General features: G+C 49.8%; 1 protein-coding gene across 1 annotated transcript in view; it reads right to left on the bottom strand.

Moving 5' to 3' along the window:
* The window catches only part of CREB3L1 (cAMP responsive element binding protein 3 like 1), a 35,320-nt gene extending 33,388 nt beyond the window's left edge, over positions 1 to 1,932 (bottom strand). The window contains exon 1 of the mRNA XM_043581091.1: positions 1,302 to 1,932. Coding sequence (XP_043437026.1) covers positions 1,302 to 1,403 — 102 coding nt within the window. The 5' untranslated portion in view covers positions 1,404 to 1,932. The remainder of the gene's footprint in view (positions 1 to 1,301) is intronic.
* Between the last annotated feature and the right edge of the window lie 17,051 nt (positions 1,933 to 18,983).

The raw sequence follows: 18,983 nt of genomic DNA, 5'->3' as shown, positions 1-18,983 counted from the left end.
CCTTAATGGAGGGCTGGGAGACCTCACACCCCACGCCTCCCTGACTCAGGTTCCTGTCCCTTGGCTTGTTTCCCCACCGTCAGTCTAGCAAATTGGGACAATTTAGACGGAAGTCCAAGATGTACAACCCTTGAAGTCTCTATGCATTTGGCTCTTGTCTGGCCAAGTTCATCTTAGTCCCAGGAGGTAGAGGCCAGCCAGCACCCCTTAGATGGTGTGTGTGTGTGTGTGTGTGTGTGTGTGTGTGTGTTTGTAGAGGGAGAGAGAGAGAGCAAGGCGGGGTAGGGGGGAGAGTAGGATTGACATTTCACTGCATGGAGGGGGGGGGACCCACCAGATTCAACCCAGCAGGCCCTTCTGAACCCAATATTTTCTTGGGTTGCGGAGCCCATGCCCCTCCCCTCAGCAGGGCTTTAGGGCTGAGCCTGAGAGAAGGAGGAAGGGAGGGAAGAAGAGAGAGAAGCCACGTTTCCTTAGGGAGGGAGGGGAAGAGAGAGAGGAGAAGGACAAGCTCAGAGACAGAGACAGTCATGAAGACACAGGGAGAGAGAGAAAGTCAAGGAGACAAGAGGGACAGAGAAACAGACCTAGAGACACAGAGATGGGGGGAAAGATCTCCCTCTTCCTGAACTATCACCCTGTGCTGCTCTGATCATCTGAGCGTTAGTTCCCTCCCTGGGGAATCTCAGGCTGACTCTCTGGGGCTGCTGCAGCAGCACCCCTAAGTTTCCAGGTCTGGCTCACAACCCGGGTACGGCTCTGGCCCCCCAAGGCGCGTCGGGTCCTAGGCCTTCCGAACACTTCCCCGTGCGCCCCCCAGCGGAGAACCAACCGCGGAGCCACCGAGGTCCTAAAGGGGGCGCAGGAAGGGGCGCCGCCACTTTGCACCCAATCTGGTCCCGGAACCCGGGGGTGGGTAGAGGACTGCTAGAAGACGTGGGCGGGGGGGGCAGGACTGGTGTCTTTCGGGCTCATATCCGAGGATCGGCTGGCCCCGACGCCTCGACGTCTCCTTCCCCCAGAAGGCGGAGGTCAACGTACCCGCGGACAGAGCCCCCAGGAGGGGTGTGCACTGGCGCAAGCTCAGAGGCTCCGGTCCAGGTTCAGGGACTAGGGAGGTGTCGAGGTATCTAGTCTCCAAATCTCAGAGCTCTATACACGTGTCCTTCTGGGACCCTGCACCGAACCCCCTCCCCCGCTTCTGCCCAGTGATGTGTAGTCCCGTCCTTCCGGGGGGGCCCAGGCGCGCCGCGAAGAGGGGTGCGGAGTGGTGGAAGGGGGACGCAGACCCTTCATCTTACCGCATTGTTGAGGAAATCCGACTCGTTCAGATCCCCCAGGTCCAGGAAGCTGGATCCGGGGAACAGCCTGTCGGCCGGGAAGGGCTCCAAGACGGCGTCCATCGCGGCCGGCTCCGGAGACCCTCTTCGCCTGCTCTTCCCTTACTCCAGGGCGGCGGCGCACCCGGCCCAGAGCTCCTGCCTGAGCAGTGGCTAGCGGGCGGGGGCAGGTCCGGGGCGAAGCCCCGGGGAGGGGCGGGCGCAGGCGGCGCAGCCCCGGGTAGGGGGCGCGGGGGGCGCTGGGGGCGCGGGGGCCTTAGGGCAGAGGCGCGGAGCTGGCTGGGCTCTGGGGCCCCGGGCGCACCGCGAGCATTTAGCCGACTCCTCCTCCTCCAGCTCCTCCTGGGGCACAGCTGGCTTCCATGGGGAGCCTGGGAGTGGGGCTGAGGGCCTGAGAAGCCCCCCGGACAGGGTGGGAGCCGGGGGTGGGGGAGCTGAGCGCTCCCCCGAGACTGGGTGGCTGCCCGGCGCTCCGCTCTCTCTCTGCGCCTCCCTCTGCACGGCTTCTGTCACTTTCCTCTCAGTGAAACCGGGAACCCCTGGCTGGTTAGCCCAGCTGGCCGAAGCGCCACGCCCCCACATCAATATTCACGATAAATTTCATATTAATGAGAAGAGGGAGAGGCCTGGGGAATGGTCCCTCCTCTTTTAAAGAGACATCTTCAAGTTAATGTTTTGCCAATGTGTCTGATCTCTAGGGTCTGGAAGCAAAATTAGCCTGGAGCCAATAACTGCTCCTGAAACCTCGGCATCTCGTTAAGGCTTTGCCAGCCACTCTCAAGTTCATGAGGTTGCTGAGTGACTGCTATTCTTCCAGCCCTTATGCTAGAAATTCAGTCAGGGAGTTCCATCTATGGGCCCCTCAGCAGGTCTCTGGATGGGGAGATTTTCACATATCTCCTCCTCCAGGAAGACTTCCCTGGCCTGCAGGCTGGAGCAGGTGGTATCCTATATACTCAAGGGACACAGTGTGCTTACCTCCGGTGTGGCAAGTCTAAGGTGTTACTGTCATTGCTCACAAGTCTATGACCCCATTGGACTCTGAGATCCCTCAGGGCAAGGACTGTACCCAGCTTTTCTGTGTGCGAAAGGACCCAGTGAACAGCAGAATGAGGTGAGGACCCCTTTTCTGTTCAATCATCTCTTTAATGGCTCAGGACAGAAAGAAGTTGAAGAACAGTGGCATGGATCCTGCCAAGTGTGGCTGGCTGCACAACCCCATGATCACCAAACATCCCCAGGTCCCCTGGATCCATTACCTAAGTGGCTTGCTCAGGAGTACAGCTTAATCTCTTGAAAGGGCTGATAAACAATCACCAGGCACCTGAACAAATGGAGGTGGTTCAGAAAGCCGCTCCCTGAGAGGGCTGAGCACACTGGTTCTTGCCCACAAGTCATTAATAGGATTAAGTGTGTTCTCTCTGTCTGGGGCTTTTAATTAGCTCAGGAACCAAAAGGCCCTAAAGAGGCAGAGATGTCACTGCAGTTAAGCCAGGATGTCACCGAAATTGTTCTCTCAGTGCCAAGGTGGGCGCACACACAGAGGCTGAGATAGAAGCTGTTTGCTTGCCTGGGGCGGGTAGGCAGGCACATGGCGTTCCCTCCATCTCATGACCCAGTTGACATAGTTCTGGAGAATAAGGTTCTGACCCTCCGGGCTGTCACATGACTATTAGCTCCCAGGCCTCCTGGAGAGCTTGCTCCTGAAAAACTGAGAGTACAGCCCATGCTTTGGGGACTGGTTCACCCAGCAATGCAACTCAGAGCAGACCCAGTGGGCCAAAAAGCAATCGGTTGACTCTCCAAACAGTGACAGGTAGAATTAGGGTGCTGAGACCATGGGTGTGCTTCCCAAATGCATCGCATCTGGCCAACTGGGGAACATTCCAGCACGGAGAATGTGGCTGATCCCTTTTCGAGAGGGGGCGGGACGCAGTCTCTGGCTGGGTCATCATGCCAGTCTGTGGTGGGTGAGCAGGTGCCTGGGGTCCTGGTTCCCAACCTGGAGTTCCTGCAGCCCCCAGGAGGAACAAAAGTGTCCCTCTGCCTGAGGTTGGCTGGAAATTGTGCCTGTGTTCCTCCCAGCCAGCTCTGTAATTAGAGACAGAGGCACCATTTAAGTGATTGGGGAAGATTATATGGTTTTAGATAAATAGGATTAGAGTGTCCTCTCTTTCCTGATTCTTACCCAGGTGAACACCCCAGGAAACCATTGAAAATAATCCTGGGGAGACATTCTGGTTCCGGCACTGTGGGGTCTGAGAGGCAGAATCTCCCAGGAGAAATCCTGGGGAGGGGGGAAGGGGAGAGAGAGAGAGGGAATGGGCAGTGCAGAGCCTGTCTCGTAGTAGGAACATGATCAATTTTTTTTTTTTTTTCTGGGATGGAGGGAATGGCAGGGGATTTGGCCACACATTCTGCAGATATTATTGAGCACATATGAACCTTCCCTAGACCGGGCACTGGAGATACAGCAGTGATTAAGAACTTTTCTGGAGTGAAGGAGGAAAGAATGGGTAGAAGAAATTTAGGAGGCTGATTTCAGATAATGGGAGGACCACGAAGGAAATAAAGTAGTACGATACAATTAAGGGGGGAAGGAAGTCCTCTCCGAAGAGGCGATGTGTGAGCTGAGAACAGAAGCCTGAACTGAAAGGTAAAATGGGGCAAGATGGAAGGAGACGCATTCCAGACAGAGAGAAGAGCAAGTAGAAGAGAAAGACCGGGAGGGACAGGCATTGACACGGGAGTGAGAAGGTGAATGTGAAACCCCATGCCCTACACAAGCCTGCTAGGTGCTACCACACTGAGGCTCGAGATTGTGTGCTATTCCAGCACCGAAAAGAATTGTGCCAGTTCAGATTAGAAGGCCCACCTGAAGCCTTCTGTAAGCAGTGCATCCCTTCTCTATTCTCTCTTACTGATTTTCTGGGAGAGGAAATTAGACAGTCTACTGGGTCTAAAGTTGGGTTCTAAGCCAACAGGGAGGGTCTGCTCCCTTCCTGCCAATCCCTGGACCTGGTGCCACAACCCAGCCCCTCTCAGGCCCCTTCTGTGCATCTGAAGGACCAGGGAAAGGAGGCTGAGATTGATTCTGTAAACACCCCAATCCAGGTCAAGAAAAGGACAGGCTGTAGCCCCTTCTATTATGGGTTCGGGAACATCTGGTTGTTGCTCTTCAGCAGCTGCTTCAGATGTGAAGTGAAATGAATAAATATATCCCAACCCAGGCAGTGACGCACAGGAGAGAAAGGACAGAGATAAGCTTCCTGCCTGTCCCAGACGCGGAAGGTCAGGTGGAGAGAGGGGCTCCTTGTCAGGCTGAGCTGTGAGCAGGGATGGTGTGTGTGTGTGTGTGTGGGGGGGTGTGTATCTTGGATGGGGACTGCCACATTTTGAATCCCCTGGAGGGTCACTGTCTTTCTCTGGGTCTCAGTTTTCACATCTATAAAATAGGAGACATGTAATGACCCATAGGGTCCTGTCCTCTCCAAGGACCTTCCAAATGTGCCTATACGGAGACAGGTGTTGTCAGAGGGTGGACTGGGAAGGGGTAAAGGACCTGCGTCCTTAGGAACCCTGGCACTCAGACTTTTCAGGCTCCTGCCCGGATCCTCCAGAAGGGTGCATGGCTGGCTATTTACACTCAGCAGGCAGGCCCTGGGTGGTGGTGAGAAGGTCACCCAAAGTAAACCTGCCTTGTTTGCCCGGATTGTAAAGGGAAAAACACTTTGGCATACTCTAACAGGAACTTCTGAGAAATGAAAAGGTATTCATCCTGGAGATTAAGCTGACTTCCGGGGCACAGATGGGGCCCTTTGTTCTCTTGTGGTTCCCTAAAATGGACTTCGTGGCTGCTCTCCCTGTGCCCCCTGCTGGGGCTAGTGTCCCTGGGGTGGCACCCTGCCAGGGGGGTGGGGGTGGGCTTCAGACCCAGGCTCTCACTCTTCCCCATCCCCTTGGCCTGTGGTTCTTCCCTGTTCCTCCCTGAACCATAAAAATACCTGACATTTATTGAGTACTTGCTTTGTGCCAGGCACTAAATACTTTACTTATATTATCGCATTTAATTCTTGGAAAAAGCTTGTGAAATAAGTATCATATTCATTGCTTCTAAGATGCACGTTTTAACATCACTGAAATCAGAGTGTGTCTTGTAATCAATGGCGTGTTATCGTTGTTTTTTCCTTCTCAATGTCCATAAAGTAGCGGTGCATCATACAACTGATGACACAGATTCTCATATTCAGTGAAACATGGTTTACTATCATCACCAACCCTCAGATGAGAAGACTGAGGCTCAGAGAGCTTATGACTTACCACTCCTTTGTTTTACAGGGAAAAAAGGCCTAGGGCCATAGGACGCTTGCCTTAGGTCACCAGCTTCAGTGGGGCAGAGACAGGGCTGAAATCTGGGCCTCCAGTCTTCTTACCCAGGGCCCTTTCCACTCACCCCAGATGAACTGGCTTTGCTCACTTGGGAGAGGCAGGAGCCGAGGGGAGGGCCTTCCAGGACCTTCCTCAGCAGCTGGTGAATCACCAGCCACCCTGCCTTGGAGAAGGACCTTGAAGATAGATTTTTTTCCCTCTCCAAATTCTCTGAAGACTGAAGTTCCTTAAGGACTAAGAAAACACTTGCCTCCCTTCCCACTCCTTTTCCTGGTAATTATTTTAGCTTTGCTTTCCCTGAATTTCTGTTCTACTGTCCCATCTTTGGACTGGAGGCAGGCCCGCCCCTTGGCCCTCTGTCTGCCTGCCGCCTGGGGAACAGCTCCACCCGCTTCCTGCTTTGCTCAGTCCTGCTCTGAACTCACCCTTCTTTCTTCTACCTCGAGTCACCTGCACCAACTCTGCTTCTGGATGCCTCTCTAACCCAGGCCACTGGCTCCAACCCCAGAGACATACACTCAGGCATATAACCTCCAGCCCCTTTGCTTTCTAAGTCTGAAGTCAGGGGAGAAAAGTCAACAAAGCCAGGCTTTCCTCTTGCCTCAATGAGCCCTCATGTTGTTGGGGACACTCCCCCCGCAAATCCTGCCCCACTGAGGCCTGGCAGAGCTGGAACTATGGATGAAAGGAAGGACAGGGGTATGGAAAGGCAGAGACTGAAGCCTACCCATTATCTATTGCACTTGCTAAGTTCACCCCCTGCCTGCTCCCATGCCTCAGTTTCCCCAACCTCCAAGGCTGACAAGGCTGAAATGGCTCATCACCAGGAGGTACAGAGGCAGCATCAGGCATTTAAATCCAAATCTTTGCTAAAATGCACCCAGGCAGTGTTCAGTTTAGTGGGGACTGATAGCAGTCAAGGTTAAGCCAGGGCTTCAGATTCTTTTCTGTAAAATGAGGGTTTTGGACAGGATGGTCTCTCAAATTCCCAACCTATCAGCTCTGAACTGCCAGGATTCTGTCTCCCTCTGTCCAGAAAGCAAATGTGGGCTTTGTGTGTGAGGAGCTCATGTGTGCTCTGGGCATCGATTGGCCAGGAGCTGAGTGTCCAGCCTGCAGAGGTGTGACCATGCATGTACACCCTGCTCAAGTGGACGATCCTGTGCGTGGAGGTGTGGACCCACATGTGGGGCTTCTGCCATTTGTGCCCTTGTGCAGGTCTCTGGGGAGAAAGCGCCAGCTCACACCTAGGAGTGGGCCCGCCCCTCTGTGCACATCCATGCCAGCGCGTGCGGCCGCAAATCTGGTTTCCATCTTCTTCCAATAGGCAGCAGGGCTGGGGGAGACTGAGTGGAATATTAATTGTGCTTTTGCACGTGGCTGAGCTCCATGAATGTGGTGGTAGGAGGGAGCAGCCTGAAGCTATGTGGGGAATGAGGGGTAAGCCACAAGAGCAGGGTTCCCTGGGGTTTATAGGCGTGCTTGGGAGGAGGCAGAGCCCTAAGACCCAAAAGGGTGGGTGGCAGGAGAAGGCAGAGAGCTTCTGAAACCAAGAATCTGGGGACAGCAGGGAAGATACTAGCTAGGTTTACAGCAATTCCCACATTTGCCTAACCCAGAGCTTGGCACATAGTAGGTGTTCAATTAGTGTGTGATGAATGATTGAATAGCTGACTGCTGCATGCATGGAAGATCTCACAGATAACTCCTTACCTGGGAGAAAAGACAGGACTGACTAGGAGGAAGGAAGGAAGTGAGCACATATTAAGCACCTACCATGTGCTGGCCACTCTAAGGGTTACCGCCAGGCATTTAATTTTATTTCAAACACACAGAAGCCCTGGAAGATAGTATCCCCATCATTGTGCACACATTCCCCCCTTCCCAACTTGCCCTTTTTGGAGGGTCCAGGAGAGAGATTTCCTTTGACTTCAGGGCACAGAAAACCTGGTTGCTTCTGAGTGGTGGGTCTATTTTTAATCTAATGGACACTTTGGATTTTGTGTCTCATTGAATTTCCTTCTTTATTTGGGCTGTCAGGAAGCTCAGAGATGAATTTGCTGGAGCATACCTCTTGCAACAGGATTTCATGGGGGTGCATTTCACAAACTAACTGCAGCTCTGGCTTTATCTTAGTTTTTTTTTTTTTTTTTGAGAGAGACTTCGCAAGTAGGGGAGAGGAGTGGGGTTGGAAGGGGGAGAGAGAGAGAATCTCAAGCAGGCTGGCTTTATGTTCGGTGCAGAGCCTGACATAGGGCTCCATCCCACAAGCCTGGGATCATGACCTGAGACTAAATCAAGAGTCAGACACTCAACCAACTGAGCCACCCAGGCGCCCCTATCTTAAGTTTTTATCTCCCTTTCTCCTTATCCTTTTCCCTCTATTAAAAGCTTTCAAATTCCTTTGTCTGTAGGGTTTCTCAAATACCTTTAATACACGCTGAAGTGATAGGTATAAATACAAAAATATTTTTACTTTTATATGAGGAAGGCTCAGAGAGGTAATGTTATTTGTCCAAGATCACACAGCTATTAAGCAAGAGAGTTGAGAATTTGATCTTGGGTCTGTTTGACTTGATCTTTCCACTGCACCAAACTCTGGGACTGGACAAGTTGCACAGTAATTGGGAGCTTCCTGGGGAGGAGCCTGGGGGCTTTGCAGACTCAATCTTTTTTTTTTTTTTTGAGCATTTTTTTTTTTTTAATGTTTATTCATTCTCGAGACAGAGAGAGACAGAGCATGAACGGGGGAGGGTCAGACAGAGGGAGACACAGAATCCGAAGCAGGCTACAGGCTCCGAGCTGTCAGCACAGAGCCCTATGCGGGGCTCGAACCCACGGACCATGAGATCATGACCCGAGCCGAAGTCGGATGCCCAACCGACTGAGCCACACAGGCACCCCTGCAGACTCAATCTTTAACTCTCAGAGGCCTCATCCAGACTCCTGTCCTTGAAGAGCAGGTCCAGGTCAGGGCTCCCATCCTGTGTCATGAACAGAGAGAGGACTTTGAGGGCCACGGGCATCCCCCAGCCTCAGGGACCAGCCCCAGCTCCCGTGGCTGAGCAGAACAAATAGAAAACCAACAGAGTTGGCCTTGGCAATCACCAGTTAAAGGAAATATATATTCCAGATGCTCTGAGGAACATTTCTGGAACCTCCAGAATTGAAGGGCGGACTAATTCCCTGGAGAAGATGAATGGATATGGGCCCAGGGGAGCCACATTTTTTCTCAGCTCTATGGCAAACAAGCACCAGGGGTCCACAGATCAGGGTGAGGGGCTCCGATGGTGTGTATTCTGGGCCCTGATCCCTTGCTGTATCCCTTTGGGCCTGCCCATCTGGAGTCTGTCTCTCCTGGGAGCCCCTGGATGAAGACTTAGGGATTCCCAGGTTAGGCCTTATACTTATCCATTAGTGAATTCATTCCTTACCGGAGCTGGCACCACACATGTGCTCCACAAACCTGGGGACATCTGGGGAAGACAGAAAGAATGAGTCTGGTCTAGAGTGGAAGGGGATGTTGTTGTTCTGAGAGCTGAAGTGGAGAATGACAGTCCCTGGCAACCCAGGGGACGCTGGCAAAGAGACACAGTGACATAGAGCCAATGAATAAAGACGCCGTTCCTTGGGCCTGTCCAGATGAACCCTGGGGCCTCTAATGTGGGAAGCCGGCAGATACTAGCATGCATGGCCCAGAGGAGACATAATCATAGAAATGATGGTTCTCACAAGCTGCCATTTATCATGGCCCAGTTGTCCTTCAGTGCTCTGCCAATTTGCAGTGAGGATCTCTGTCTTCTGAATCTATAAATTGCTCCTATAAATCAATAAGGCAAAGGACAACAACCTAATAAATATATTGGCAAAAAATAGGAACAGTGGGTCTGGTACATTTATACAATGACATTTATCACGTCTCAGGATCTATGCTAAGCATTTCCTATGCCTTTTTTCATTTGAGCCTCATTATAGCCCTTGGAGGCAGATACCAGGATTATCCTGTTTTCCTGAGGCTCACACAGTGACTTGGTCTGATTTCATAGTCCGTGCTTATAAAGTATGGGTTGGGATGACAGCCACCACAGTCTGGGACCTGTGACCTCAGGAAAATATTGGCAGGGCCTGAGGAGGGAAAGTGAGGGAGGGGGTGCCAGCTGCTACAGAATCTTCTCCACCTAGCAACTTGGGAAAAAGGCTAGAAACCCCCATATCTAGGTAGATGGGGTTTGGGGTTTTTTTTTTTTTTTTTGGTCTTTTTGAATTTGTTGAATAGATAATATGTTACATGACTCAAAAAATAAAAATAAAAAAGGAATAAAATGACAGGTGATCTTCCCGTTCCTATATCCTATATCCTCACACTACCTTCCCACCCTTAAACAAACATATAATCAATTTTATTACTTTCTTGGGTATCCTTCTTTGTGTGTGTGTGTGTGTGCGTGTGTGTGTGTGTGTGTTTTCTTTTTTTAACTGAAAAGAGGCATATTATATACATCTGTATCTTTCCCCCCCATTTTATCTGTTTTGGACATCTGCCTATATTAGTACACAGAGAGCTTCCTCATTCTTTTTTTTAAATAGCTGCATAGCTACCTATTGTATGACTCTATAATTCATTTACCTGTCCCCAACTGATGGACATTTGGATTGTTTCCAAGTTTTTACTGTAACAAACAATGCTGTAATGATAGCCTTGTTCAAGCACTGTATATCTGTAGGATAAATTCTCAGGAAGGGGGTTGCTGGGTCAAAGAGAATGTGCATTTGTAATGTCGACAGATATTGTCAACTAGTTCATATCAGTTTACACCCCACCAGCAATATACAACAGTGCTGGTTTCTCTACAGTCTGTCAAATAGAGGACATCAGTAAATTTTTGAATGGTTTCCAGATTGCATTATATTAGTGAGGTTGAGAGTCTTTTTAGAAGCCCTAGAACACTTTACGTTTCCTTTTCTGTAGACTCTCTTCATATTCTTTGACCTTTTAAATATTAGTGGTTGGTCTTGTCTTATTGATTTTTAGAAGCTCTTTGTATGTTAGGGAGATTGTGATATGACTTACAGGGGCAGTGAGGTCACAATTGGCATCCCCTCTGGGAAAGACTGTAGAGGTAGATTCTTCCCCACACCTCCACCGTCTCACCCAAGCTCAATCATCTATTCAACAAGCATTTATTGAGTAGTACCTCTTGAGTGCTAGGCTCAGTGCTTAAGTGCCGGAGACCAAAGGTGAATAGACAAAGCCCTTAGGTTGCTCAGAGTCCATGGGAGTCTCAGATCTAAAATCAGGTTGTGTGTCAGTGTGAGATGAACTGTAGTTCAGGGGTTCAGAATGAGTGCTTCAGGAGCATGGGAAAGGGAGCAATAGCCTCTGCCTCCCAAGAAACTCTGACATCTGTCTCCATCTGAGGCTGGCTCAGAGCTGCTCAGGCTTCGTCTGCCTCCCTTCTCCTTGTGGGTTTGGCCCTCAGACTCTGATTGCAGAAATGCTCTGCTCCAGGAAAATGGCTCTCTCAGTACGTATTTACAGAATGCTTACCCCATGCGAACCCTCCATGAGGCCATCTTGTCCAGACTGACTCCATGCGGCTTCCTTCCCTGCCTCTCGCTGGTGCTCACCGTCTGATTCTATCCTGTCTTGAATTGCTTACCACCTGTTTCTAGTGTGCATTCCTCCACTTCTCAGAGGATTGTAATCTCCTTGATGGCAAGATGGTAGACTTTCCTCTGGGTCCTCTCTCCTTGGTACTTAGCATCTGGTGACGCTCAGCAAAGACTTGTTGGATGATGGACTGTCAGATGACTTGTTGGATTTTAGGGAAGCTGGAAATCATGGCTCACCTGAATTGGAGTGTGTGGGGGGGGGAGCAGGCAAGATTGGCACGTATTGGGCACAGGAATAGATGATATGCCAAGCTGAAACCCCAGCATCGGGGCCCAGCTGGGAAGGGGTTAAGCTTGCTGGAGTTTTGTATATGAAATGGCACCAGAAAAAAAAAAATGTGCAGACTAGCAATTGAGCCCTGTCTCATCCTGGTTCAAATGACATTGTCTGAGCTTCCCCAGCCTCGCCTCCTGCACTAATTACAGACCTTCCTGGGGAGGAAGACTGGGGCCAGGAGGTCTTCATTACAGGCTCCTTTGCTGGAGGGAGCAAACCCCAATGACCGAACCCAATGACCAAACAAACTCTCCTGAAGAAAAGCCCTGGGGTTCCTCTGATGAACCTCCCTGCTGCTGCCCCACTGGGAAAGGGTTAAGAAGGAGGAATGGACTGGAGGACCATTCCTCCAGTGTGATACTGGGGGGCCAGTCCCAGGCTAAGCTAGCCATCCCTGCCTTCACTTGCCTAGGTTTGGGCCCCCCTCTCACCTCTTGCCCCCCAAGATGGCTGTGGCCAGTGCTGTGTCAGGGCCTCCCCTCTGTGGTTGCCTGCCTGCTGCCTCTCCCTGTGGCCTGTGGAGACCTCGCCTTCTTTAATCTTCCATTTATCTCGAGGCCTCGCCCCTCTGAGATTGGCTTTGATGTGGGGCCTGCTCCCAGGGGGGAAATCAAGGGTTTCTGTGGCCTGGTCTGGACTCTGCCCACTGCCCCCAGCCCAGGAGGGGCCCAGAGGTCTCCTGGCCATCAGGCTGAGACCCTGAAGGCAACCCTTGCGGACAAGAGGGCAAGAGCATTGGCCCTTGATCTTTAGGAACATGAGGGGCTGCCGCCTGGGCCCCAAAGTGGAGGAGAGGGCTCAGAAGTAAGAGCTTTGTTACCACACTATATAATTTGTTTTTGCACCTGTATTGCCCCTTGCTCCCCAACCAACTCCCCAATAATAACAGCAATAACAGAAATAACAGTATTATTGTATGTCAACTATGTGCCAGGCCCCAAGCTAAGCATCTTCTATTTATAACATAATTAATCCTTATAAGTCTGTGTTGTAGTAGGTATCATTTTATTTTTTTTAATTAAAAAATTTTTGTTTAATGCTTATTTATTGTTGAGAGAGAGAGAGAGAGAGAGAGAGAGAGAGAGAGAGAGAGAGAGTTGGGGAAGGGCAGAGAGAGAGGGAGACACAGAATCTGAAGCAGTCTCCAGGCTCTGAGCTGTCAGCACAGAGCCTGATGTGGGGCTAGAACTCACGAACAGTGAGATCATGACCTGAGCCGAAGTCAGATGCTGAACCAACTGAGCCACCCAGGTACCCTGCTACCTGTATCATTTTAAAGGGGAGGAAGCTGAGGATTATTCATTCCTGGTCATAAAAATTTACTGAGTTCCTACTATGTACCAGGCACTGTTCTAGGTACTGAGGGTGTACTAGTAAACAAAATGGGCACATTCCTACCCTTCTGTACTAGTAGGAGAGACAGGCCATAAGCAAATGGTCAAATACACATAGTATCATGTCATGTAATATGAAGATACTACCTTGAAGAAATGGATAGGGCCATCATTTTGGACTCAGGGTGTCCTCCTGTGGGAAGACACAGAGACCTGAGCGGCAGGAGTGTGTTAGCTGTGTGACTATCTGGGGAAACCTTCCAGGAGAGTGAAGAGAAGGTACGAAGTTTGGAGGTTGGAGGTAGTTGTTTTGCTGCAGGCACGGCCAAGAGGCCAACGGGGCGAGAGGTGGACAGTGATAGGAAGAGAGCTGGGGAAGGGAGCAGGAGCTGGGGCATGTGGGGCACCGCCGAAGAGTTTGGATTTTATTCTGAGGGTGATGGGGGCCACCAGAGGGTTTGAGCATGAAACAGGCTCGATCTAATTTATGTTTTGAGTCAGAGACTCAAAAACTCTAAGTTGCAGAGCTCACATGGCTAGTTAGTAGTGACATTGAGATTGACACCTTGAGGATCGCCATCGTGCTGTTGTCTCTCACTAGGGGCAGGGGCTGGGTCTCATTCTCCTTGGCATCCTTTGCCCCCAGCAGAAGGCCTGTCACAGGCCTAGCACATTGACACATTGCTAGCAAATGCTTGGGGAATGACAGGACAGTTCCGGTATTTCCACTGACCAGGCAGGCAGCAGGGTGGGGCAAGTCATCTAAATCTCTCTTGAGTCTCAGTTTGTCCATCTGGAAAGCGGGGAGAAAACAGTATATCTGTCTTGTCTGGAGGACCCCACCTAGTGGGGATCCAGTGAGACCTGGTGTGCAAAAGCTGTGTGAAGCATCAGGAAATGCTCTGTGGTCTGATTTGATCTGTCCTTGCACCCCGATGGCTCTTGACATGATCACTGAGGGGTGCAAATGTGTCTGGCCCCATGGGGCCAGGCATGCCCATGTCACCTGTCTTGGGTATGTGTGTGTCTGTGTATATGTCCGTTTACCTGTGTGAATAGCTCCTGGAGGGCAGCTGCCTCGGTCTGGTTGTCTGTGGGAACTTGGGCTCCAGAGTTTGGGGGAGAGAGAGTGGAAGACACAGAAGCAGAGGCCTCCCTCTACTTCCATCCATATCGTGGTCCCTGGGATTCCCATAGCTTCTTCTACATCTTCTGTCCCAGCTCAGTGAAGAGTGTGGGAATTGCCTGTATACCTATCATTCTATCCCACCTGTCTGTGGGCTCCTGAGGGTCAGGGCTGCACCTTATTCTTTGTACTCTAGGGAGCAACACAGTATCTGGTGTATGACTGGTGCTTAGTAAGGGGTGGATGGGTGAATGAATGAATGGTCCCTAGTCTCTGGAATCCGAAGGGCCCGGAGTTATAGGGCTTCAGGACTCTACTTTAGCCAAGTCACTGCTCCTACCTGGGCCTCTGTTTCCTTTTCTATAAACAGGATTTCTGTCTTCATTCATTCATTCACAGTCCTCCCTTGTGAACATTAGGCGATATGTTCTGGGCATACAGAAATTATTTAGAATCAGTGCTGCCCTCAGGAAGCTGAAAGGTGTCACAGGCATGTGTTGCAATAATTGCAATGTCAAGTGATAAATGTCTTTATGGAGGGTCCCCAAGTGGCTCAGAGGAGGGAGTGGCCTGCTCTGTGTGTGAGGGGAAGACAGGAAGATTTCCCAGTACAGGGAGTTCTTGATGTGGGTCTTGGAGGATAAGTAGGTGTTTGCTAGGCTTTCTGGGCAAAGGGAACAGTATGCCAAAGATCCTGGAGGTACGGCAGAGCCTGGCACCCTGGGGGAGAGTGCTGACATCAGGGTACTAGCCAAAACTTATCAAGGCCAGCAGGGCGTGGTGAGATACAGGGCTGGAGAGGGCAGCCAAGGGCCAGATCATGCAAGGCCTAGGCCCCTCCAAGGAATTCTAAGAGTTATCCTGAAGGTAAATGGAGCCACTGGCAGATTTTTTGGAGAAAAGGAACATGATCAGGATGCATTTTCAATAAACCACCCTGCTGTGGTATGGGCAATTGATTGGAAGTGAGCAAGACTAGAATCAACTAATCAGGTAGGAGGCTGTGGCTGTTCTATCCAGGTGGGTTAAGATAAGGGCCTGAACAAAAGTTAACAATAGCCCACAGTTGTCCAGTGCTGACTATGTGTCAGCCAGGCTCTATGTTAAACATTTGCAAATATTATCGCACTTCATTCTCAGGGCCACCCTGCCAGTAGGTGCTGGTATGATTCCCTCTTTCCCTGCAGGAGTTCTGGTTAAAGGGGCCCCATTGCCCCATGGTGAACATTTTTGTGTTCCTTTCCAGGACCCTGCTGCCCGCCCCCCCCCCACCACCCCCGCCCTGCCCCACAGGGCACTGCTAGTGTGTGCACTGGGGGGTGGGTCAGCCAGCCCTGGTCATCTCAGGGCCAGACTCTGAGCCGGACTTGCCTATCTCCTTGGGCTCTGTGGACTCCCACACCAGGGCGGAGCTGAGTCTCCTCAGTCTGGCCCTCGGGCCAGAGTTGATGGGATCTGCTTCCTAGTAAGAGGTTTCTGACTGGCAATGTGGCCTCTCTTTGTGCTTCCTCTCCTGGGCCATAGTTTGAGATGCCGGCCTCGCCACATAGCTCTGTGCACTTTTCCAGGCCTGGTAGCCAGGTGGGTCATCTGACGTCAGAAGACGGGTGGCCTGTGAGGAGTGCGCCGATTCACCTCTGCCACGGTTGCCCCGGCCTCTACCTGTGTGTTGCTTTGTCCTTCACAGGTCAGGGCGTTGGTTTTCTTTTTAAATAAATAAAGCTGAACTTGACTCACAACTCAAGAGAGGCTGCTGCTCTGCTCAGAGCCATCAGCATCACCATGGTAACCGCGCCATCCACAGAACACTTGAAAATGTAGTTATCAACAACCACGCTGCCTCTCCCTTCTTGCCTCACGGCAGTCCTGGATGAGCACAGCTCCCTGACCCTCGGTGCTGGGTGAATGGCCCAGGGCTATGCCTGGCTCCCCCAAAAGCAGGGGGTTGAAAGTAGGGACTTGAGGTTCCCACTCATGCTGACCTGTTTGCACATCCTTCTGGAAGGCCCTGAGAAAACCTCTTTCATGCTGGGGCAGGCACTAGGGGTAGACATTAAGTCTACAATTCAGAGCCATGAATCCATGGCTTCATTCTTGATTCCTATTAAGAGGACAAAATTGTGTGGTGGGTACAACTTGCGGAGATGAAATGCTTACCTAGAATTGAAATGGATGCGAGGATGTAGGAGTAATAATGGCCATTTATTGAATGACTGCCACCATGAGCCAGGTGTATAAGATGCTTTATATAGCTTGTCTCCTGTCCCTCACCATAATTACTTACCTAGAGACCATTTAAATTAACTTAATAATAAGATATAGCATTTGTTGAGTGCCAGACACTCTGCTAAGCACTGAGGTTTATTTTCACACGGGAAGCACATGATTATTCCCATTTTACAAATGGGAAAACTGAGTCTAAGGTTAAATAATTTGCCTGAGGTCACTCAGGATGAAACTGAGATTTGGGTTCAGGTGTATGTGGCAGGTGTCCTCATTTTGTTGTTGTTGTTCTTCTCCTTCTCCTTCTCTTTCTTCTTCTTTTGTATGTATAAAGAGAGCACGCGCACACAAGACAGAGTGGAGGAGGTGCAGAGGGAGAATCTTAAGCAGGTTCCACGCTTAGTGTGGAGCCCTGCAAGGGACTCAATCCCACAAACCTGGTACCATGACCTGAGCCCAAATCAAGAGTTGGACGCTCAACTGGCTGAGCCACCCAGTTGCCCCTATTTTGTTATAGCTTAAGGCTCAGTCGAGATTCAAGCTACATACTGAGCTGATGGAGGCTCCAGGTTTGCCTGGTTTAGAGACTTCCTTCAAATGCTTAGACTTATATTTCTCCATCAAAATGGTTCCTGGTCACGCTCATCTGTCACCTGAGGGGACTGAAAGACAAGCAGATTCTAGACTCACCAACACGGATTGCATCAGGTATTCGGGTGTGGGTCTGAGGATTCTGCGTTTGAGGCAACACTGCAGGCTGAACTCTAACATTTGGGAATTTAGACTTGACTAGGCTCCTGGAGAGCAGGGACGGTCTTTCTCTGAGACATTTCTCAGACATTGGCACAGGGTATGACCCTGAGTAGGGGCACAGAAAGCATTGGTTGATCTTGAATGTGAATGAGTTGGGCTCCATCAAGTCCCCTCAGCCTCTACAGGACCAGGTCTCTCCTGGCTCCTGAAAGTCCATGGTCTCCTCTCGCACACTCCCTACCCCCACCCCCATCCCCTACTCTTCGTCTTTTGACGAATATTTAATGATGGGGTCAAACACTCACCAAAAAATAAGAGAAAAAAAAAGGTATATAAAACTATGTGCACTGGAAAGATGTTTGTAAAATGTGGCAGAGAAGTCAGTCATCTATAGCAAATAAAAGCCCTACTTAGATAAATCACCCCTACTATTTCCCGGGGTTCTGTGGGACTTAGATCTCGCTAGTGGGGTATGAGCAGGTGTGATGCGTGTGGATTCCAGGAAGCGTCCTTTGAGGGGAAGGAGCTCTCTTTTCTGCTGCTGCTTCTTTCAAGGGCCACCTTGGGCCACTAGAGGAAGGCATGCACTTTGGATGGAGAGCCCCAGGTGGAAGGGGCCTGTGTCCCTGATGGTCACAGGGCTGCTCTACCAGGCTGGGCCACTTACCTCTGGACATCAGTTCCTAGAGAGAGAAATTAACATGTGTTACTTTGGGTTTTCTGTCATTGGTAGCTGAAACCATCCTCATCCATGTAAGATGTATTGTTAAGTAGACAAAAAAATTTAAAATAAAAAAAGTTAAAAATAATACGAATCACATGATTCTGATTTTACAGTAAAATGTGTGCTTTCATGTATATATATATATATATATATATATATATATATACACACATATATATGCCTATGTACCTAAAACCATGGACAGGAAGGTTAAAAACAAAAATGTTAGCAAGGGTTATTTCAGCGAGGTGAGGCTGCAAGGGTTTTTATTTTTCCATGGTCACTTGTCTGCTCATCTGTATTTTCTAACTTTCCCACCACAAAAGTATACTACTTTTCAGATAAGAAAAAATAATAAGTGGTATAAATGTATGACCCTAATGGGATCCATATGGATCCCAATATAAAAAATATAGCTTATTCATGATTACACGGGAAAAAAACTGAAGTGTACTAAAGTAAATATTAATGTCAGGGGGGCCTGGGTGGCTCAGTCAGTTAAGCGGAAGACTTGATTTTGGCTCAGGTCACAATCTCTTGGTTCGTGGGTTTGAGCCCCATGTCGGGCTCTGCACTAACAGGGTAGAGTCTGCTTGGAATTCTCTCTCCCCCTCTCTCTGCCCCTCCCCTGCCCATGCTGTTTCTCTTGCTCAAAGTAAATAAATAGACATTAAAACAAAGTAAATATTAACGTCCAAGGGTATGGGAAACTGTCCAAAATACATTGTGAAGGGGGATAAAAGATCATTAAATAATATAATTCCATTTTTTTTGGGTAAAAAGAATGAAATGAACCTAAAGTAAATACGATGTTACATGTCAATTATATTTCAATTAAAAAAGAATAAAAGGACATAAATATATGCTAGAAAAAAGACCCAAAGGAGATTAAGCCAGTAGATAAATGATCTGGTTCCAGAGGAGAGATTCTAGCGATTCTTACTTTTCTCTTTCTACTTTTTGGTATTTCCTGAATTTTCCCCCAATAAGCCCATATGAATCTTATTGACTTAAAAATATTTTTATTTAGGAGTGCCTGGCTAGCTTGGTGGGTAGAGTGTGTGGTTCTTGATCTCAGGTTGTGAGTTGGAGCAACGCGTTGGGTGTAGAGATTATGTAAAAATAAAATCTTAAAAAAATGTTT

The sequence above is a fragment of the Prionailurus bengalensis genome, chromosome D1 (genome assembly GCF_016509475.1).
Source record: "Prionailurus bengalensis isolate Pbe53 chromosome D1, Fcat_Pben_1.1_paternal_pri, whole genome shotgun sequence".
Taxonomy (NCBI): domain Eukaryota; kingdom Metazoa; phylum Chordata; class Mammalia; order Carnivora; family Felidae; genus Prionailurus; species Prionailurus bengalensis.
Note: the sequence above shows the minus strand (reverse complement) of the source record. Positions and strands in the feature narration are given on the sequence as shown.